General features: G+C 38.1%; 1 protein-coding gene across 4 annotated transcripts in view; it reads right to left on the bottom strand.

The window, feature by feature from the left end:
- Positions 1–6,088: 6,088 nt before the first annotated feature.
- Positions 6,089–22,992, bottom strand: part of TOX3 (TOX high mobility group box family member 3) — an 83,199-nt gene continuing 66,295 nt past the window's right edge. For all 4 annotated transcript variants that reach the window (XM_074969136.1, XM_074969137.1, XM_074969138.1 and 1 more), the window contains 4 exons: positions 12,943–13,212; positions 11,317–11,544; positions 10,199–10,279; positions 6,089–7,925 (listed from right to left, as the gene is read on the bottom strand). In XM_074969136.1, the coding sequence (XP_074825237.1) occupies positions 7,188–7,925; positions 10,199–10,279; positions 11,317–11,544; positions 12,943–13,212 (1,317 nt within the window). In that variant the 3' untranslated portion in view covers positions 6,089–7,187. The remainder of the gene's footprint in view (positions 7,926–10,198; positions 10,280–11,316; positions 11,545–12,942; positions 13,213–22,992) is intronic.

The raw sequence follows: 22,992 nt of genomic DNA, 5'->3' as shown, positions 1-22,992 counted from the left end.
TTGCAGAGGGATTTGGAGGGGGAGAAGCTTCATGGATCTGTTTCAGGTGGGCCTTCCAGGTAGTTTGGAAACAGGTGCCAGGACAGTTGTGGGAAAAGGGGGTGGAGAAGGTTGTCATCATTGGCAAAACAGAGAGGATGGTGGGGAGAGCTGGGATAAGAAAAAGAACAAGAGTAGGGAGCAGCAGCACTGGAGGGGACCTTGAAGGTTAATATGTAAAGCTTAAACTTGCTGTAGTTGGTAGCACCACTACTAGGCTCTGTAGTATGGTATGATTTTTTTTCACTCTGCCACTTGGATGTGTCACGATGCTGCTCTTTATAGAACTTTAATCCTACATCCACTGAAGTCAATGGCAAAACTCTCATTAACCGCGGTGAGGCAGGTTTGGACCCCATGGAGGTTCTTTTCCATGACAGCATCTCAGTACCAGCCAACCGTAACAGCTGCAGAGGCATTGCTGTGCCATGCACCTCTAAACCAGGCTATGTAGCTAAAATGAAACACACTGCAAGTTTACAAGGGTGGGGCCCAGACTGTAACTTTTATGTATTTACTTTGGCACTTCTGAGCCCCGCTCTACACTGGGGTGAGGGTGGGGGGGGTCGATCTAAGTTACACAACATCAGCTACTTGAATAACGTAGCTGAAGTCAACGTACTTAGATCGACTTACTGTGGTGTCTCCCCCGCGGTGAGTCGACTGCTGTCACTCCCCTGACGACTCTGGCTGCACCTCTCACAGTGCTGGAGTACAGGAGTTGATGGGAGAGCGCTCAGGGGTTGATTTATCGCGTCTAGACTAGACGCGATAAATCGATCCCCGCCCGCCGATCTGGCAGGTAGTGAAGACATACCCTGAGAGTGATACGGAGAGCACATACCCACATAAACATAGGTGACAGTGGTGATACCTGATTGTAAATTAATTTTGGATGTGTCAGGCAGCTTGCTGTTTTTAATAAAATGATATCAGTGTTCAAATGGCCTAAATATCACAGATATAATTTATTGATGTAAGCCAAAATTTTCAAAAGTTACCTAATTTTCAGATGTGCTGGACACCCACAGCTCCAATTCAACTGGAGTTAGCAGGTGCAAGGTGCCTTAAGTTGAGTAACCAAAATCACACGCTATTTTTTAAAAACTGGCTGTATCATACCAAGAAGGTACATTTTGGGAGGTTCACTGAAAGCCAGAAGAAACTTCAAACTGAGACACTTCAAATAGGCAATTATGAAAGGTAGCTACACTTTAGTATACAGAATTTATTTTTTCACTGCTTTATGTTAATGGCAAGTACTTGTTTGCTCTCCGTGCACCTGGGGATGTGTTATTAAAAAGAGAGCTCGGACTTTGAAGCAACAGTACACTTTGAACTTTTCAAATATCACCAGAGACTATAATGCTGCAGTGTTTGGAATATATATTCTCCTCATCTTCATTTTTGTAAAGTCTCTTTATACAGAATTTAAATATTTAGTCAAGACAAGGTCTCTGAGAACTGTGACTAATACCAGTACAAAGGCAGACTTTTCAGACCCTTGCACACAGAAATGCAAAACTAACATTGAGTATGACTAAGCATGCAAATAACAAGTTAGATGGTTATTTCGCTTCATGGTTGTGATGTGTAGTCACTGTCCGAGCATAAAACGGAGGTGTATATGTTTGCCTGCGCATTTGCAAATGGGGCCCTGGACTGGTTTGGAATAGAAACTAATAAAAGGAAAAAACATCAGCATGGAAAAGTCTTGTTCTTTCTTTCCTTGCTCTATGTTATCTTCAGGATGTTATTATTGAAGACTATTTCTGTAAAAAGATACATTTTTCAATTAGGTTTTAATTCAGCAAAGCATTTATGCAAATGTGTAACTAAGTATATGAGCAGTCACTTCCATGAAATTACTACTCACATGCTTAAAGTTACACATGTGCTTTCCTGGATCAGGGCCTTGGGCTTGTCAACACAAAAAAGTTGCACAACTTTAACTATACCAGTATAGTAATAGAAGTCCAACTACACTAGTGTGGATACAGTTATACTGATACAAAGGTGTTTTTATGAGTATGGCTTATTCCTAGGCCTTCTACCAATGTAATTTTTTCTGTTAAAAAAAAAAATCACATCTCTGGTCTATGCAGTTAAATCAGTACAAAAAACTGTGTGTAGACCGAGCTGGTGGTATAGAAGTTGGAAAAGTTAATGCCCTGTGTGCTTGGACGGAAAACATTATTGAAAATATTCCCTCTCTACTTTGCAGTAGAGATAAATAGAGTGTACATCACAGGTGTATAGTAATTAAATGTCAGAAAAGCTCATCCAAAGCAGTACATCCTTGTTAGATTTTAGTATTTAAAGAAAAAAGAAAAAAAAAACCCACCTGTCCCTTTTTTCCGTCCCTCAGATGCACCTAGGTATCATGAAACCCAACCCTCCTCCACCTTCAAAAACAAAAATTCATTTGGCAGCTGAAAATACTTAAGCATTTTTCAGTTGAAGGGATTTTCATTTTTCAAGCTTTTTCATAAGCAAGCAGCTGACTTTTATGAAGTGTTTGTTTTTCTATCCAGTGGCACAGACAAAGCCAGAGATTGATTTTCAAGGGTTGCAACTGCATCGCTAACTTGTGCGCTGCACATCAAATGGCCAGTAACACATCGAACTGGGGCTTTGAAAGTGCAAGCACAGTAATAGAACAGGCAATTTAGGCATGCAATTGCATATACATTTTGTTCACCTAGGGCCAGATCCAGCCTTAGTGTGGCTGCTATGAGTTTTCCCATTTTTTTTTCTATTTATTAAAAGCTGCATCAAGTCGTTAATTTCTTTGAAAATCCGACCCCATCACTGCTGCCAGCACTGATTGAATCCAGGAGTCCTTTGCTCAAGCTATGCGCCTCCAAAACCAGTTTGCATGGCTAATTTGAATTACCATGTGTTAATGGCTGGTAAGTGATGTACAGTTAGTAAAATATCCTCCCTGTAACTAGACAGGAAGACACCTGTGCACATACCTGTACCTAAAGATTTTCTGCACTGTTCTGGCTCTGCTCTAGTGATCCGATTACCAGGTAGAACAAATTCTTTATTTAAAATTTCACAGGCAAACCAAAACCCAAACAAAAAATAAAAAACCAGGGCCTTTTATTTGTGCCAAAATGCTGGATGTGTTCTTTCCCAATTAGCTTTGTGAATTTAATGCATTCCTCTGATGGTTTACATTGTGTATTTTGAGAACTACAGAATATCTTGTTAAACAAACAGTACAATTATCCTATTTTACTTTCCTCTACTCAGTCTATTAATGCAGGTGGCTACTGAGTGTGCATGTTCCTCTAGCAGCAAAACGTAAAGTGTACCAAGAGCCTACAGTGATAAGTTACACGTACAGACTGCGTCATATCCAACTCACTCAAATTGACTGCGCTCTGCATTACGCTGTTAGTGCACGGAAGATCAATAAATATGGAGACAATCCAACAAGGCTTGCTCCATTCCCATCCAATTCTAGTAGGTCTGAGACAGATCATGCTACTATGCTGTGTGTGCCGCTGCTGAAGGGGGCAGGTGGTGCATAGACACCATTCAAACTTGGCCTATTCAATCCAAACTCCTCTAACTCTCCATTCATGCATAGCAAAACACCATCTGGTCCTATTTTGCCTCCAGCAATCACAGCTGACCAAAAACGATAGTAACAGCTGTTGCAAAACAAAAGCCAAACAAAGAGGAGAGGGAAAGGTTAGAATGAAGTCCAGTGCTGAAAAATACTCCATGAAGTGAGGAATGGAAAAGGAGCCATTCAAATGTCCAAACCCCATTGAAAAGAGTCAGCACCAGACTGCTGGTTAAACTTGAGATATTTAATCCATCTGTCTAGAAAAATCTTCAAACCACAATGGTCAGGTGATAATATATAGTTGAAATTATGCAGCATAAAGGTATTTAAAGCCTTTGTTCTCCGAGCTGGAAACTAATGACCCCATGTCAGCTAAAAATTAAACCTCCTTATGTTCTTTCATCATATGGCAGCCTAGGTTAATGTGAAAGTAGAATGTAGTTAACTGGGGTGATAAAGCATCTAAAATCTTGGGAAATGAAGGGGGTAGTTAAGTACTTGTTAATGATAGGAGTAAAAACTTTATTTAATAGGTGTATGACACCAAAATCATTAGGCATATTTCCTGTATGAATTGTATATTAACAGTTGTATTTCTGACCTGTAACAGCAAAATTATGTACTCAAACCTGGAGCATATGAATGCTAACTTGTACAATTTGAAACACAAGATGTTCTGCAATATGCTGTTGTGGATCATGTGAAATATAATTTTGTAACAAGCAGGGGAAAAGTAGTTTTCCATGATTCAAATCTTGACATTTAATATATACAGTTCTGCTTAATGATTAATGTTTTTAACTGCAGTAATTAAAACTATTTTTCCTGGAACTGACTATCAATAGTTCAGCAGCACTGAAACAAATGGGATACCACCCAGGATTTATGAAATCATTTAATGAGCGTAATAACACCTGAGTCTAACTGCAAATAGTTGAAAACAGACTTCAGTTGTAATTAACTCTTATTACTAGTGACATTTTCTCAACAATACTTCATAGGTCTTCAAAATGACAATTATAAAACTAATACACAATTACTGTCACATGCAGTTTAGCAATTATTTTTGAAGGCGTTTGTCTAAAGGTTTTAAAATAGACTATAAAATGGTTCCCATTGTTATGTAACGTTGGTTAAAAGTGACACAGAAAAATCTCTCACTGCCAACCTCTGCTGTGACATTTCTAACGCATGCAGACTTCCTCATGTGTGGAATAAACTGTCTCCCTCCAAGACGTAATTAGACATCATAGTAAGACTATTTCGAACACTGGTACCTGTCAACTAACACGTATTACGAAATACTTCAATTTATTCATGAATTTTTCTGCTCCAAGAAATCTATAAATTTATAATTAGAATCTCTTGCTGTTCAATAGTTGTACATAATAAACAAAGTACCAGATTATGAAATATTGAAAGCTGAATTCATTATTAATAACTCACAACATATAGTAAATCTTCTCACAACTATAACTGCAACTTTTTAGGAATCTATATTCCATTTTGTTGGGTTCTGTCCTGAGCTCAGTAGCCATGGACACCACCTCTAACATGCTCATTCTTTTCAGATGAGGATTCTGCTCAGGCTTGACACTTGCGGTTTTTAATTTTCATTTTATCATAAGCAGTTCTAAATTGTTGCCAGTGGTAATTTGCAATTTTTATCAAGACCTCTTCATTATAGTTTCTGACAGAACAGATGCTGTAATTAATCACGCAAGACAACTGGGGATAGTGGTCACAGTGCACTCATAGGGCAGCTATTATGGGGAAAGAAATCAGAGAAAGAAAAAGAGTTCTCTTCCTTCTCAAGAGTAAGAATGTATACAAAGCACCAGCATCTTGACACTATAGCAGAGGAAGATTCCAAACCTGCCACGTGACATGCTTATGTTCTTTACCCCTAGGTATCACTCAGTGCTCATATGCTAAAATATGCAAATAAGACAAATCGAGATGAGCGTGAATCACAAAGTTCAGGGCTTTTATATCCAGGGTTTTGAATAAGCCTGTTACAGAACTATGGGTCTGTGGCAACAAAATTCTGGGTTTTTTTAAATCCAGAATTTTGACTGAGGACCATTTTGAAATACTACTAGTCTGCCCGATTCTGCTACCTCGTCTCCTCAAGTCGTGCCTTTGATCTTATGTAATATCTGTGCATTGTGACTGTTTTGTAATCCCACCCTCTATACCCTGCCTGTGCAGTTAGCCACAGAGACTCGAAACAAGTCATACGCTGTTCTTCATGTTTTAACGAGGGCACTTGTACATACACCAGAATCGATCATATGCAGCACCAGCAAACTTTGCACAGTACCTAGTTACACAGTGTGCTTGAGAAAATAAAAATCTGAAGGGAGAAGTTTTTAAAGACAGTAGTATTAAAAATGAACACTTTTTTCTGGTTGTTGCATCAAACACTTCCAGTCCACTGGTTTTACGGAAATGTGTTTATTCTATAGCAAGATAAAAGCATTTATTTTAGATAAGCAAAATACAAACAACTTAATTGCTGCTATCATAACTCATAAAAAAGTATAAAACAGCTTAAAAACACAATAAGCAATGTAGCAATTAATAGTTCATGTTACCAGTGTTTACATTAAAGCCTCATTTATGAAAACTTTACAACACATGATATGAAAAACTTACAACTTTTAAAGAAAATATTTACATTGATTATTCAGATGTGGAGCTTCTTTTAAATATTCTACTGGTATTACAGCATATTAAAACATCTTGCATTTTTTAATCTCAGTTTTATTTAAGTGCATTTCCCTTTTAAAAATACAGTGTATTAAATCTGAAACTCGTCACTTAAACACAGAATATAATATTCACATTTGTTTTGCAACTGGAATTAACATAATAGGGTAACAGTGTCGATATATATTTTGTTACAAAGTATGGTAGGTTTATTTGGAGAAATCAAAGTGAAAGGACGGGTCAACCATTAAAGTTTAGTCGCTTGCATCTGTTTTTCTGAAGACGTGTAGGAAAGAAAAAATTAAGAGCTTTGGCAAAAATCTGTGATTTACATTATTTTCATGACAAAAAAATGCCATCAACTACTCATGTCATACAAGTATGATTGTATGAAATCCAATCATCATTTTACAGGTAGTTACGACTGTGCTTTTAAGGGTTTCATGAGTTTAAACTGCCTTGAAGTGCATTACTCACTTTTAGAGAAAGAAAGGTTACCTTATATAACTCTGAAAGGCCATTTTGCAGTCATAACATCCACGTATTTATCAGGCCATTTTATTCACATATTGTAGGTAAAGCTAAAATAAATTAAAAAGGCCATCACATGAAAAGGAGCACAGCTTATTTTTTATTATTTTTTTTTTTAACAAAATGATTTATAGTCAGCTAAAAGATGATACACAGCTACATTGTAGTTCTTTATTGCCTATCTAATAGACACTTTAGAGGATCGTTTGATCTGTTATGCATCTCTGCATAACTACCATCAACAATTTACAGTTTTCAGCCAAATATGGTTTACCCCTACCCCCTTGATAAATGCAAAACAAGGTTGCAAGAACATTTATCTTCAGAAAATACTAACCTGCGACAGTACTTGAGTCTGTGTTTGGGACGGTATTTGTGACTGGTGCTGCTGAGATGCTGGCTGAGGGCTCCCAATGGCAGGGATGGGGGAGGTCATCTGGGAGGTTACAGGGGAATGCTGCTGAGGAGAAGGCTGGGACTGGTGTTGCATGTGTTGCATTTGCTGCTGCTGCATTTGCTGGAGCTGTATCTGTTGCAGCTGCTGCTGCATTTGCTGCTGATTAATTTGCTGGTGAAGATGCTGCTGCTGCTGCAAATGTTGTTGCATGTGGTGCTGAAAATGCTGCTGTTGCATTTGTTGCTGGATCTGCTGATGCATTTGATGCTGATGTAGTTGCTGCTGCTGCATTTGCTGCATCTGCTGCTGCTGCAGTTGTTGCAGCTGGTGCTGCTGGGTTTGCATGGAAGGGCTTACTTGCGATGAAGATGGTGTTGCAACGATATTTGTTCCCATAGAGCTTATCAGTGGGGCTGCAATGTTTGCTGGCATGTTTGGGGCAATGGTAACAGAAGCTACAATCTGATTCATTGGCAGTCTCATGGTTAAAGGTTTTGGAGCGATTGCCCTGGGAAGGGATTGTTGGAGAGTCTGAGGAGATGCAGACACCGCTGCATGTTGAGAAAGAGGAGTATTCAGCAGAAGGGAGGATGACAAATTAGTGGACGCCAACGTTTGCTGAACAGACCGTATTGTCTGGGCTTCAGCGGATTCTGCAGCCGCCTGTGTTTAAAAGAGAAATTCAAGAGCTGATATTGGTACAGAGAAGGGCATTATTATCAGGCTCACAAATTATTTGACGTCCCTTTCTGCCCTCATCTACTGTTAACGTAAACAGCTTAACATGAAGTAGGAAAGATAATTCATCCTAAGCAGTCTTACAGTCGGGACAGCGGTTCATGTAGCAGATATGAGTCACACCACTGCTTAGAGTTTGCTCAATACAACTGATTTCCTTTACTGAACAGCAGCTTCAATAGATCTATTATCTCATTTCTTATTTCTTCCTTTTTACATTAAATCTGTACAAGATAGAGAGGCCGGCAGGGATCCTGGCTCAGAGTTACCCAGATCAATTTAAGGGACCACACATTTTTACAGGGACAAAAAGGGGTGCTGTTGATGAGGAGAGAAAATCCAGAAGCTGCCAAGGAGAGTGGGTTTTTTTCTGCAAAAATATCAATTAGCAGGGAGAAGAGACCATTAGGGCTCATATTCATTCCATCATGCATTAATACACCGCTCTAGCTGGTACCACAAGCAACTGAAGTTCTGGTTCTGACAGGAAGCTAAATTCTGCTCTCCCTGAACCCTTGCAATCCCACTAAAGTCAATGGGATTGCATGGTGGAAGACCTGAATTTGGCCCAGCAGCTTTAAGATAAATACCCACAGGGACATCATAGCACAATACGTTGCATACTTGCATGTTTGTTTTCCACAAAACTTTCCAGTGACAGATCTGAATGGAATTACATGATGACACAGCACTGAAGGGCAAAACCTCTTTAACTGACTTGTAGAATATGGATCTCAACTATTTATTGTCATTAGTGTACCAAGTCTGATTTCTTTACAGATGATTAAAGTCTAAAGGGATTTCAATGGGAGTTTGGTTCCGAAGCATTTTTGAAAATCCTAGTAAGTACCTATCTGCATCTTTAGGCACCTAAATATATTTAACAATCTGGGCCTGTTATGCTGACCAATATTGTCTCATTGTTTCTGTGTAGTCCCCTGTCTGTCTATATCCATCTGTTCTCTTGTCTTATACGTCGATTATAAGCCCCTTAGGATAGGGACCATCTTTTTGTTCTGTATTTGTAAAGTACCTAGTACAATGGGATTCTGGTCCATGACTCGGGCTCCTGGCCACTACAGTAATACAAATAAATAATAATAAGCAGCCCCACTGTCTTTGAAAGACAATGATACTTTGGCTCCTAAGCAACTTTGGTGCTTTTGAAAAGAGGATTAGGGTAACATTTTCAAAAGCGTCCAAGTGACTTAGTAGCCTCATATTACAAACCCTTGAGATAATAACGAGCCATATCCTGTGGACAATATACCTTCAGATATAGCTCAAGGTTTTCAACTACTGGTGTTGTTTTTATATTTGTAATCTGAATTATTTGAAATGCTTAACACTTTCTCTTGTGCTATTCATATAAGTGATCCTGAAAGCTGGTTTTCATCATTTTCTTGTACTGTTTCCTTATGTTTTATTGTTGGAGTTAGAGATTCTTTTGTAATTAATCTATGAAACATGTAATTATGTCTAGTACTTCTTCCATAGATATTTTAGTTGGATGCATGGATATATCTCTTGCTTATGTTCAAATGTGAAAGAAGTAGAACCAATCTAAGAATGCCAATTAAAAGGCTACTTCTTACATAACAACGCTATAGGCTGACTTTCCTCATATTGCAAGTTGGGTTTTATAATTGTATTTCTTCTGAAATACTCAGTGTGGATCCCTGACAGGTTGTCCATTTGCAGGTACTTTCTAAATTCAAAGCCACAGTGTATATCTGTCCTTCAACAGCAAGAAATACACAGGATTCATCGCATCTCATCTTCCACCTTGCCCCATATCCAGTATATTCTGTGTCTTCTTAAAAAGTGGGTACTTGGGAAATTCTGCAAATAGCTTTTAAACCTGAGTATTTAAAAGTCAATACATTTCTAATAAACAGATTCTACTTTTACAAACTGTCACTCACCATAGCATGTATTACTTTACTTTTAAAAATAACCCAGAGACAAGGTGTGTTTGTATAGTTATTGTCCAATATTTATTACTGTGATTTTAGGACTATGAAAAATTTTTGTGCAAAAACTAAGCACAGAATGTAGTTTGAGCTGTTATGTTTCAGGGCTACATTAAAGGAACTCTGGGATTCTAGATTTATTTTTAATCACATGACAAAATTCACATTTAAATAACCATTGCCAAACTCTACCTTATGTTTGATTGAAGTCACCATCAGGCTTACCTTGGAAACAAGACTAGCTCTATAGGCAGCAAGTGCCTTTAGGTATTCTTTTTTGGCAGCTTCTGTTTTCCTTTTATATATCTGTTAAAGACACCACAATTAACACCAACTTCAGCTTACACATTTTTCACCATAAAACAGCACTTGCCAGAATAGGGTCATACTTGTATACATGCAAGGAATTAAAGATATGGTCCTGCTTTTCAGTCTATAACCCCCCGCCCCCAACACACACACGTGATTTTTCTTCTCTTAAAATGTTGACAACTAGCCTTACACTGAAAATCATATTACCTTTCACTGTACACTATCTACGCCTGTAGATGAACTTCAGTTTTCACCTTACTGCCTTCCTGTTTGGATTTTAACCACAGCACCCTAATGTTTTCCTTATCACTAATCATATTATTGTTCTATGGCTGCTACAAATTGCTATAGTGAATGATCTTAGCTGGTGCTCAGTAAGTATGACATTTTTTCGGCAAGATGTTGCCTATTATTTTCTCAATTCATGCGTAGGAGTTATGTGGCTATGAAGAGGAACACAACCCCTAAGGAAGAACAGCTAATCTCTGAAAACTCATTCTACTGTACTAAGTTTTAAAATGAGCTATGAATAAAATTTCAAACACTAGGCTGATATAGTGAGGCACACAGGGTTGGCTTCAAAGGTTTGAAACCAACAATCTTTGTAACAAAGCTTCATAAAGAAGATCAAAGGAAATGGAAAATGTGTTGCACCTTCCCTTCTTCTAGTCTAACTTTTGAGTAAAGTAAAAAAGAAAAAAGCTTGACAATATATTATTTAATTATATATAACGGTGTACTAGGATGCCTCACCCAAGCTTTCTCCAAACTGACCTGTAAAGACTGGACTTGATGGCAACAGAGTTATCTACATGAATTGATAGGCCACCAAAGTTCGATACCACCATAAGACTCCTATAACGACACTCTGTTCTGCGGTCAGCTCCTCAGCAAGTGTAAATCAGCATAGCTCAGTGGAGCAACATTGATACACACTCACTGACAATCTAGCTCCTGGTATTTACTTAACAGGATTGTCATTTTACTTCTTGTAATATACTATTGCATAACTGCAGTCTGTTCTTTATTACCTGTTTTTGTTCTTCTCCTAAACTGTCCCACATAGATGCTACTATTTTTGAAACCTCTCCAAATGTAGCATTAGGATTCTGCCCTTTAATTGCAGCCTGTGTGTCCCTGAAGAATAGAGCATATGCTGACACTGGCTTTTGTGGTTCATTGGGATCTTTCTTTTTCTTCTTCTTTGGAGTCTTGGGCTTCTTGCCAGAATCTGGAGCAGCTCTTTTTTCTCCAGTAGCCTAAGAAACAGCAACAAAAATCATTGCCTACACAGTATATTCAGATATATGTGTGTATGAAAAATCCTCAGTAGTTCTATTAAACAACAAATGAATAAGATTAATGGACAGGTAACATTTTAGAATCCTGTTGTGCAACCGTTACTCCTAAGTAGAATTAACTCAGGCATTTAATCCCATTGGCCTTAATGGAACTAAATGTGTGTGTAATAACTATTCAACATGACTAAGGGTTGCAGACTCAGCCCCTTAAGTTTTAGATGGGAAGAGCATGTCCTGGATATAATTTCTATAAAAATTAATACAGGATACATTACATATTTTGTGCATTCTCTATGAAAGAATAGATTTCAGCAACAGAAACTCAAAAATAAGAAGCTTAGGGGAACCTCCTGGTCCCTTGGCTAAGCCTGTTAACCCCTTGGGCCAGGGGTTACAAATACTTTCCTCTGGCTATAGAGCTAGAGTGAACACACACTGCTATCGCTCTCTAACTCCACCACTTCCTGTGGGTTGATGGGTGGAGAAGCAGTGAACAGATGGATCCATGTAGTCATCAATTCCCTGCCAGGGATCCTCCCCAAACCTCACTGAGGCTGGCATACAAGAGACTCTCCTGAGGACCCCTCCAAGAGTCACAGAGGGAGCTTCTTACAAGATGTATATGCTCCTTGTATTCTACCCCATTCTGCTGTTCTAAGGATACTCTGTGGCAGCAGAGGGATATGGTGAAGAAAGGACTTTCTCCATAATATTACTTTGGTATATGATGACCCTATCCTGCAGAGCTTTCACATGCACAGTTCCCACTGGTTTCATCAGGAGATCTGCATGGGTAATACATGCAACCCTAACCCTAAAATAAATTTTAATTGCTAAAATATTTGTATTAATTTCAGTTGATCCGGCCAGAATAATTCCTTTGCTAACAGGTCTATTTAAATCTCAATGGAAATGAACTACAGGCATACTAAAACTTTCATAAAAAGGGAAAGGTCAACCTTTATTTCTAGAAAAAAGCATGTATAGTTAAATATACGATATTAAAGAATGTTAAAATGTCAAAACAGTTATAAGATAACGCAAACTGACTGATCATGTCTATAAAATCTGAAATTTGTCACAGAAATAGGCCTATACATACATACATGCCTAAGATATCCTCCTAAAATCACTAAAGAGCTATATTATGTACACTTCATAAACAAATATAGTTTTACTAAGTAAAGAGGTCACCCAGAACATATGAATATTGCCACAATCATATACTCCACTACTGAAATATTTGTATATTTTACCTGGCCGGCCACACTGCAGTGAAGTCAGCAGTTCTATTTCTACGTATTCAAAACTATATTATATATGGTCATATATATTATAACACATACTATAACTTACTCTGTTTGATTCATCTGCATCCTCTTCATTTATAGAGCTGGATGGGGAAGGAGTTGCTGATTTACTTGCAGGAGGTGAAGGAGAAGTATGTGGCAAGCTAGTGCCTCCTAAATTTAGTCCCAACTGTGCACTTAGCTGAGACTGGTTAATGGTGGTTAACTGACTAGGAGGCATAATTCCTGAACGAGCAGCATCAGTCATATGAACAATCGATCTCATAATCAAAGAATGATCCTGGCGATACTGTGAAACTTGTGAGTGGCTATGATCCTAAAAAGCATGGAAAGAGCAAATATTTAGCAGCGACCATAAAATAATGTTATGGATAGTTTTAACAGTCTTATTTAGTTGACACTGTCAACTTGAAATCTAGTCAGTTTAAAAAACGAGTTAAAAGCAGCTTCAGGTATAACACCTTCCCCAGAGTCCCCCTGCCCATTTTTGTGGCATTACAATCACATTTCCCTATTCTTTGAAATGTTTTCCACCTGTCTTTGCTGTGCAGTATACCGACCCGAACAACAAGGGGAAAAGACGGACTGACTGTGCAGGGGAAACATTGAAACTGACTAGACACAAATTGCGGTCTACGCACCAAGTAAACAAAATGAAAAAAACAAACAAATGTACGTTTGCCTCTACTGAATGGCAACTCAGTTATTACATAGCTCTTATCTGTAACCAAAATAGGTTAAAAAATAATTCAGACTGAAGTGGAATCTTTAAGTTCTTTTAAGCAAAGAACCTGTTGTGTCTGGAACTCAGACATTGCAGCATGCTAGTGCACCGTTCAAATAATTCAAATCACTGCTAAAAAACCCATTCTGCAGGTAGCCTACAAAAAAGTAAATATAAAAAGATAAAAATAAAAACCAAATAACTAAGTACGCATGGAATTAACAAGCTACATCCTAATCATCAGCCTTATTTTTCTTGCATATTGTGTCTCTGACACCCACCGTTTGTGGGTTTTTTGTCTTTACAGATCATAAACTCTTGAGGGCCAGGACTGCTTTCTTATAAATCTGTACAGTACCTAGCATGTTTATAAATAACAGAGACCCTTAATGTAAAACGGACTGGAATCTGTCTATGCATAAATAGGTTTTATTATTTGTAAGTATATAAAGAAGATCAATATTCCATAAAAGAACATTTAAAATTGAAAGAAAAAATGGTAATTTATAGACCACACTTCGTAAATGGAGAGAATAAAAATCTCACAAATTGATTTAGAAATCTGCCTAATCTATATTGTCCAAACAGAGGGAAATGCAAGAAGTAAATTAGATTCTGAAAATTATTTCAGTGCTAATGATCTACAGCATAATTATTTGCTTATGAAGGAATACTTAAAGAAATAATGTAGAACCTCAGCAAACTGCAGATTTGTGAAGTGCTCAATTTACAGTCCATCCCCAACTTCCCTGCTGGTTGCTGAGCTTACTTGAAACACTGGCCAGAAGCATCTCAGTAGGACCTGATAAGTGCTGAACTTATCTGACAATCTGGAGCTTATTTAAGTGCCTCAATAAGGTTGAACTCTTTCAGAATTGCCCCCAAAGAATCTGACTAGAGCTGGTCAGGAATTTTCAACAAAGCATTTTTTTAAAAAAATTTTTAGAAGTCAATTCACCAAAACCAGAAGTGTTTATGAAACAGGTTCATATTCAACAAACCTCCTGACTCCAAAAAATGTGTAAAAAAGTTTCAGAAATGGTCAAAACATTTCATGTCAGCCTTTTTTTTTTTTTTTTTAAATTTTGATATTTTGTTCCATTTCACATCAGAAAAAAATTTTGATATCTCAAAAATATTCACATTATGGGAAAACCATTTCCGGAAAGCTCCAAGGTATGAAAATCTGGCCCTAAGTGCTGCAGGGGTTGGTAGTGGATGGTGATGTTAATTCAACTTTCCATCCTCCTCATCTGTTGGAAACAAGATTGCCCAGCCTCTCTCACTTCCCCAGAGCACCCAGTCAGTGCCCCTTCTACATTAACACTGAATCTAGGGTTCTCTTGTTTTTGTGCTGATACCCACTGAGGAAGCCTCCTTCAATTTGCAGAGTGGTCTAGCACACAGCTATGGGATCATGGATGTTTCCAGTGCCAGAGCATACCAGGCTGTGGGACAGCCAGGCTATCTGTCACACAAAACACCCAACCATACCAAGAAGAAGTACTTCACTGGGGTCCAACACAGATGCACTAACCCTCCAAATTCAAGGTACAGATCTCTACATGCTGGGATCTCAGAACCTGCCAACAGCTTCCCCAAATTTCCCATGGTCTACGAGCTGCTGCCAGCTGGGCTGCTCACCCCTGCTGGACTTCATTTTTCTTCTTATTTCTCAAATGCTTTTATTATCTCCCACCTCCAAGAAAAGGAGCCTAGTTCCTTAGAGATGAATGTATGTGCCAAAAATGAAGCACTTGATATAGAAATGTTTAAACCATCAGACTGATTAACTGAAATGCCTATTTGCTTCAGGGCACCTTTCTGGGAAATTTACTACCGCTAACTATAGGGTCACTCTGATTTAGAATTATATTGACAGTGGCATCTGGAAGTCGTTCCAAGGTTGTTTTTTTTTTTTAAGGGATATCACTTTCTGTACATTAATTAAGTCCTTTTGCTTTACAGACACTCTTTTACTGCATAAAGAAAAAAAACTGCTGTTAAAACAAAGGTGGAGATAATCAGAATTCGCTTTCTTTGTGGGTCATGCACAAAGCAGTTTCTAGGAAGTATTCTACCTCTAAAAGACTAGTTTTCCTTCGCTTCCTTGCTGTTACACAAAACCATCTTTCACAGTCTTTATACCAAAGCAGCAGAATACAAAGCCATGGGTTACAAATAATTGACTCTAAGTCTTGACATTTTGGTTGAGTCTATGACTTTATTGAAACTAAATGCTCTTGACTTTGCACTGACTCAGAATTTAATTTTATACACAAGCCCATGAATTGTTAACTGGTTCCTTCTTTTGACATGTTTGTGTGGGAAAGGGGGAGTTCTCTTTTTTTTTCACCTCTTTGTATTTCTTTATTATTCCCTTCCCTGTTTTGCCTCTAAAAATTTAAGTAAAAACACAAATTGGAAAGTAAGTAACATTTCATCACTGGAAATGGCTAACTGGCATCAAACAGAAAGTCTGATATGAAAAAGAAAATATTGTAAAGGTTAATTTCTGGTTCTTATATTTTGATTTGGTAAAAAAATAGTTTCTATTGTCATGTGACAACCATCAGCAATACATTTGCTGCATTTATACTCAAAGTTATATTCCTAATATATGTATTTCAATAGCATGATGAATGGAGCGTGAATGCAATTATTATTTTGTGGAGAGACGTCATTGTGAATTTCAGTAGAATACTGTACGTAACTGTGCATGCAGAGGAGATTTCAGAAAAGGAAGTGGAAGAGCTGTTCATATTTTTATAACGGTCTGATGTGATAGTATGAAGGAATGGGATATACACAGTCCTAACTTTTTTGATTCACAGCCTTGGTGAATCCCTTCTGAGCTTGTAAATCAACTTGAGGGCACCATTATCATGTAAAATTCCACCAAGATACCTTAACTGTTTATTTTTTTCCCTCAAACATTTTAAACATGGTGGATTCCTTATCAGTAACACTTCCTATAGAGTCAACAGGATCAGTAACATTTCCTTCATTATCTAGAGAATTATGAGGAACTTTCACATATCAGAAGTATTCAGGGAAAGAATATAATCAGTGTTTGGGTCACAGTGTCTATGTGATATTTTAATTCCATTAGTACTTGAAACACTGACAAGTGAAACAGTAAAGCTCACATATTCAGAATGCATCTTTTTGGAATAGTCAAAACAACAGAAAATACTATGTACCCATTTCTAGAGCCTTGCGCAGATACAAAATTTGTATCTGCATCCGAACGGCAATCTGCAGAAATGATCCGCGGATCTGCGGATGAGGATATCCGCAGATTTGCAGGGCTCTACCAATTCGTATTATGAATTTACATGGGATTCGGTGTGGTTTTTTATTTGAAATGTGCACAACTTTCACAATGTAACTCAAAACTTAGATCAGGTTTGCTAAAATATTCATCCATCTTTTAAGATGAAATGAATCAAGTTTTGAGTGAACCTTGTCTGATTTATGGTTTTGGGTTAAAATTGGACAATACTCCATGGTTCTGACCCAAAATGAGACAAAATGCAAGAGTCCAGTAGCACCAGGGCTAAATCAGGTTTGAATATCATAAGAATTCAGGGGGTGCAAACTTATATGAATTTGAAATCAAAATGGGAAAGGATTTGTATGAACTCGGTGCTGACTGAAAACCCCAGGAGCCCAAGTCAGCAGACATGGGCCAGCTGCGTGTGTTTTATTGTAGTGTAGACATACCCAAAGTTTCACCTAGCTCTGCTTAATATCCCTCAAGAGCACTAAAGACAAAGTTATGGTGGAGTCCTGTGCAAAAGCACTGTTGTGAGGGAGTCAGCAAACCCTGCCCCTTCAAGAACACCCATGCTCGGGGCAAGTCAATATTTAGCCTAAAATGTTTTACCATCAAAACTCTCCCCTCTCAAATTGTCCGCAAGCAAATGTTAGTGTCCATTATATATGTGTGCATAATTTAACTGTTCGTAGTCCTAGAGTTCTGCACTATTATCTCAGTGTAATGTGATACACAGAAGGCAAAATCAAAGGAACCAAGAGGATCTCCAGACATCAGACTGCTCACTGCTTTGCCAACCTAGTCTAACAGTCTTTTCTGTAAGCATCCCTGTTTTTTTTAAAAGGATTGTCCTTTTGAACTGTCCATCTCCCTCCTCCCTCTCCAAGTAACGGAGGCAATTACTGCAGTGCACCAGCACAATGTTGCAGACTTCACTATATGATATGCAATGCAGATACAATTGGAACTATATAGCCTTTCCTTCCAACCAAGGACACTGCTAGATATTGCTCCTGTAACATCAAACTCACAAAACATCCAGCAGAAATTAAAGCGAACAATTTAGTATTCCTCGATAGAGCAGAGTGAAATTCACCTGGAGCAAGGGGCTAGCATGAACCTGTACACTGCTTACATCCCATTTAAACCCTATTTTGATGGTAACTTTGGTGTAATGGCATTGCACTAGTCTTCTGCAGACAGGAGAATTTCACCCTACATGAACATTTAATATGATATTTTAAAAATACAATCTGAATTTTAGGCTCAAATCACTAGAAAAATCACTCTTTTGAATATCATGGAGCAATCCTGAAGTCTTGATAACTTCAAAAATACTGTTAAAATCAAGGGGACCAATCCAGAATAATTTATTTAGGCAACACTTCCACTTAAATTTCAGTGGGAGTCTTGCAGAAAAACAATGTCAGGACAGTCCAATAAACATTTTGCCTGTATAGAAAGATACAGGACCAGGATGAAACTCTGAACTTTGTGGGTCAGTTTTTTACAGAAGGATATGGTAAATGTCCCCACAAAAGTATGTATTCCAAATCCTACACTTACGTGTGCAAATTACTCTGTGGGTATACCAACTACCCCCTGGAAAGTTGACTTAAAACATTACACATTCTATTATCCTTCAGATTTGTCACTGTCAAGATAACATAAGCCAATGTGATATACCAACTGATAAATTTACTTCAATATAAAAAGCAAAACCATCGCTTGTTCCTATCTGTAAATTACTCAGATTTTGTAAGTCAGCATCTCTCTGAAGGAAATCGTCAATGTTCTCTCTCCACAACTGCAGTATAGATAAAAGAATCCATTAATCAAATTTGTAGAAGATTTGAATTTGTCCGTCCATCAAAAAAAACATACTAACAGGATGCTTTTATCTGTCATAGATTAAATCCTTGTTTTATGAAATACAACACAAAGCTTTGCTCAGTATTGCCACCATTCAAGAAGTATTCATGTTTTCAGATATACAGATTAAATACCAGCCCAATTGTGGTTGCCAGCATCTCCTGTTCCACAGCCATGACCCTGTCTCACGTCTCTGGAGAGAGGAAAGTTTGCCTAGCCTTGTCCCACAACAACAGGAAAGGATAAATGACCATCTCCATTCACAGGGAATTAAGGCTGCAAGATACATCTAGAAGTTCCTCTGGACAGAGGAGACATGCACAGGTTCTGCTACCTGAAAACACTTAGGCTGTTTTAAATCTTCTGGTCTAAGTGCACTACAAGTCTCTCAGGTCAAAAAGCCATTCTCCCTTCCACTCATACAGGTACAGTTCATCCCCTGGAGGCCCCAGAGATCTCAGCAAGACCACATATCTCCCCATCATTACACGCCTGAAAGGGAGAAAGTTTTGGATATATCTCAGTTCCTTTCTCACACAAAGAGCAAACAAAGGAGCAACTACTGAATCACCCCTAGATCTAGGCGAGTGTCCTTTTCTGCTGGCTTGATCTCACATATCTCCATGTCACATCTCATTAGGGCACAGAATTTTCTTATATGCCTCCCTTCACAAACAAAACATGGGTTAGGAGGTGTGGCCAGCTCTCCCTACAGTCTGGGCAAGAATGTGTTTTAACTCCCTACTTCTAATCCTATGGTCCGTTCAGTTTTCTCTGATGTTTTTTCAGTCTGGCTTATGAACTGTCTTTCAGGCTCGGGCTGCCCATGGCTGTGGTGGTCCCTCTGGTAGCTCAGCTTCTCCATGTAGTCTTCTGTGTGCTACACAACGTCTGCCAGCATAGACAGTTGATGTGGGTCCACCCAAGTCTGCAACTCTTGATCAGACAGCCTAAAACCAATCCATAATTTCTTCCACTGACTAATACTCAGGCTTGAGACACCACGTCACCTCATAGGTTAGTTGCTAGGTGAAGGAACCCTGAGGAAAAGACCTTCCCCCAGAAATGCTGCTGGTACTTCTCCTCAAAGATCCTAACCCAGTCTAGGATGGCAGCCAGGGACAATGAAGGTAGTCAGTGGCAGCGTTCTTACCAAAGGCCAGAAAAGAACTTGGAAAGGAGCAAAATGGACAGCCCAGGACTACTCCCAGGCAACAGCAGTGTCCATCTGCTCAAAGGTGACCAGGCACTGTCATCATTCAGTCCCATCTTGAACAGAGAAAGGATGATGGGTATTAGAACATAAGAAGGGCCATACTTGGTCAGACCAAAGGTCCATCCAGCCCAGTATCCTGTCTGCCAACAGTGGCCAATGCCAGGTGCCCCAGAGGGAGTGAACCTAACAAGTAATGATCAAGTGATCTCCCTCCTCTGACAAACAGAGGCTAGGGACACCATTCCTTACCCGTCCTGGCTAAGTGCCATGAATATCAATAGCCTGAATGGTGTCTCTGGAACATTTGCTCCTGGAATTGCTGCTGTTGAAGTTGGACTGCAGACTGGGCTTGCTACTATTCTAAGAATTATCTTGGTTGTTCTTGTCAGTCTGCAGCCTAGGTCTGCTGTGGCATATCATCTAAGTCAGGACTTCCTCCAGTTTTCTTCTTTTATACCACTTTTGCAAAGAGATTAAAAAAAAAAACAATCCTTAAACCATGTGTGATAGTTGCCTTTTCCAACTACCTTTCAAAAGCAATCCATACATGGTGTGGATCTCACTTCTGTCTTGGAGCTTGGTTCTATTAATACAGAAATTAACAAGATAACAAATTCCCCTCACTCCTTCACTCCACAGAACTCATCCGACACTTGGCTGCTCCTAGACTGAAAAACTCTTTATATATTCCTGTAGTGCCTATCACAATATTGTCTCAGCCTGGTTGGCCTAAAGACAGTCCTGCTATATTAATTAATTTTTCTTCCTCAGTGCTCAACCACAGCCTAGATCCTTCCTCTCTCTTTCTAGAAAGCCCCTCACATATCTGGAAGGGGTAATAAGTCGTCACCTGCACCAGTGACTCAGCAAAACCCCTTCATATTTACTAGAAGCAACATCACCAGCTCACTGGATGGGTGTCTCAGGCAAATCCTGCCAATCTGTACCATATTGCTGCTTACTGAACTTAATCTAAGGTTTCTATGATATGGTACGAGTCCATTTTGACGAATGGACCAATAATGGGGATTCTCATTTCAATATACTCAGTTTCCATTTTGGTCTGAGTTACATCATTTTTTGAAAGAGCATTTGGGGTTTTTGTTTGTTTGTACTGTAACAAGTTCACTAGCACCTGGATTTGTTAAATTTGTATCAAGAAGAGAGAAGGAGGAAACACATCTTATAGCAAAGTGACTTTTGTCTGCACTGAAACATACAAAATTAAAATGGCATTGAGGGCATAATAAACTAGAGTCTGCAAAGACCAGTTAGATGTTTTAGTCCATCATCAAGATAGGGAAGGACTGTATTTGCTTTAGTGTTGTGTCAAACTGCAGTGGTTGTAGCCGGGATTGTTACTGTAAATTGAGTGGGCTATATATACTGTTTATTTCCACCTCTAGAAATCCCAAAAGTTGTTCAACTAAGCTTTGAACTCAAATTTGCAGGTATAAAACCAACTGTCACGATTCCAATGCACACTGGTATTGCAAAGCCTTAACTGAGAATTAAGGGACTACTCCTCCAAGGTGGTAAGCATCTTTTGAAAGGTGCTAAATACACACAACTCTCTCTGACTTCAATGAAAGCCAAATGCACGCAGCTTCTTGCAGGATTGGTCCCTAAGAGTACCCTTTCGTTTTAGTTACACTTAGTCAACAGCAATTATTTATTTTGAGATCATGTCAGTGGGTATCTTATTTCTTGAAAGGGGTGACTATAAAAACTACTATTCCTAAAGTACAACTCAAATATAAAACAGACTAATACTTCTGATCTTAATCTGAACTTTAGTGGCCCACAGTTTCTTGAGAAAAAAATCAAATCACGGAAAGTAAAAGATCTCTTCTGGTGAGAAATAGCCACTGTTCTTATAAATGAATAATTATCACCTTCCAGAATTAGTTGTATTTTTTCCTATTAAGGATGGCAATAAACATGTTCATAACAATAACAAGGGCTTGTTTTAATAGAACGTTCCAGGCATTAAACACATTAATGACCCATGAAATAACTGTTTTATCTGTAACACATTAAACAACATAGCTATAACTCTATATTAATTGAAAACCTACTCCTTTCTCTCAAAATATAAAATTATAAACCAAATATTTAAAAAAAGATTACATGGAAGTTTCTTTGTAAATGAAAATTAAAGATATAAATTAGAGGTATGCAGTCATGTGTGGTGAAGTAATTGCCTGAAATGAAGACTTTTTTGCCATTTAAACTAGGTTTTTTTTTTAGCTTTAATTTTTGCAATTTTGAGTTAATCTAGTCACTGAAAAGCTAAATTACCAATTTGGGATTGAATACAGTAAGATTCAGATCTTTAAGTAAAAAGCACCACTATTTTGAGATGTTTATAACATTTCCTTCTTTGGTTTGCGTATTTACTACCCTCTAACAGGATAAAAATTGCAACTAAATTCTTGAAGGTCATGACATCGGTTCACTGTTTATTTAAAAGTCTCTTCTTATTATCTCAGTTATAGCCACCATCATTTTTTGATTTTTGACCTCAGGCCGACATTTAAATGGTAACATAATTAAAGATGAGTTTATTCCAAAATGAATTAAGTGTATCTGGGCAGGATCCTAAATGTAATCAGGGTATTGTCACAATCATAAAACTCAAATAGGATCAAATCCTCACCAAACAGAAAACACAATTTCTCCAACAGTCAGTAAAATATATGGAGCAATATATGTAAAATTATCAGTTTGTTTTTGTAAAATCTATACTTTTTTGGATAAAAGGGAAAAAAATACGACTGAAAAGAGAAAATTACTTTACTGTCTGTTTCTTAGATATCAGAAAGAGAATTTCAAAATTCATCAAAGCTAACCTTCTGTTATGTACAACAGGCTAAGCTGAAAAGAATGTTAACAAGTTCAATTTTCATTCAATCAGCACTACTGCTCTCTGAAATGTTTCAATGCAGGAAAGAAATAAAAATAATCTATATGGTAATTATGAGGATGAATCCCCCAGTAACTT

Source organism: Natator depressus, chromosome 12, assembly GCF_965152275.1.
Source record: "Natator depressus isolate rNatDep1 chromosome 12, rNatDep2.hap1, whole genome shotgun sequence".
Classification (NCBI taxonomy): Eukaryota; Metazoa; Chordata; order Testudines; family Cheloniidae; genus Natator; species Natator depressus.
Note: the sequence above shows the minus strand (reverse complement) of the source record. Positions and strands in the feature narration are given on the sequence as shown.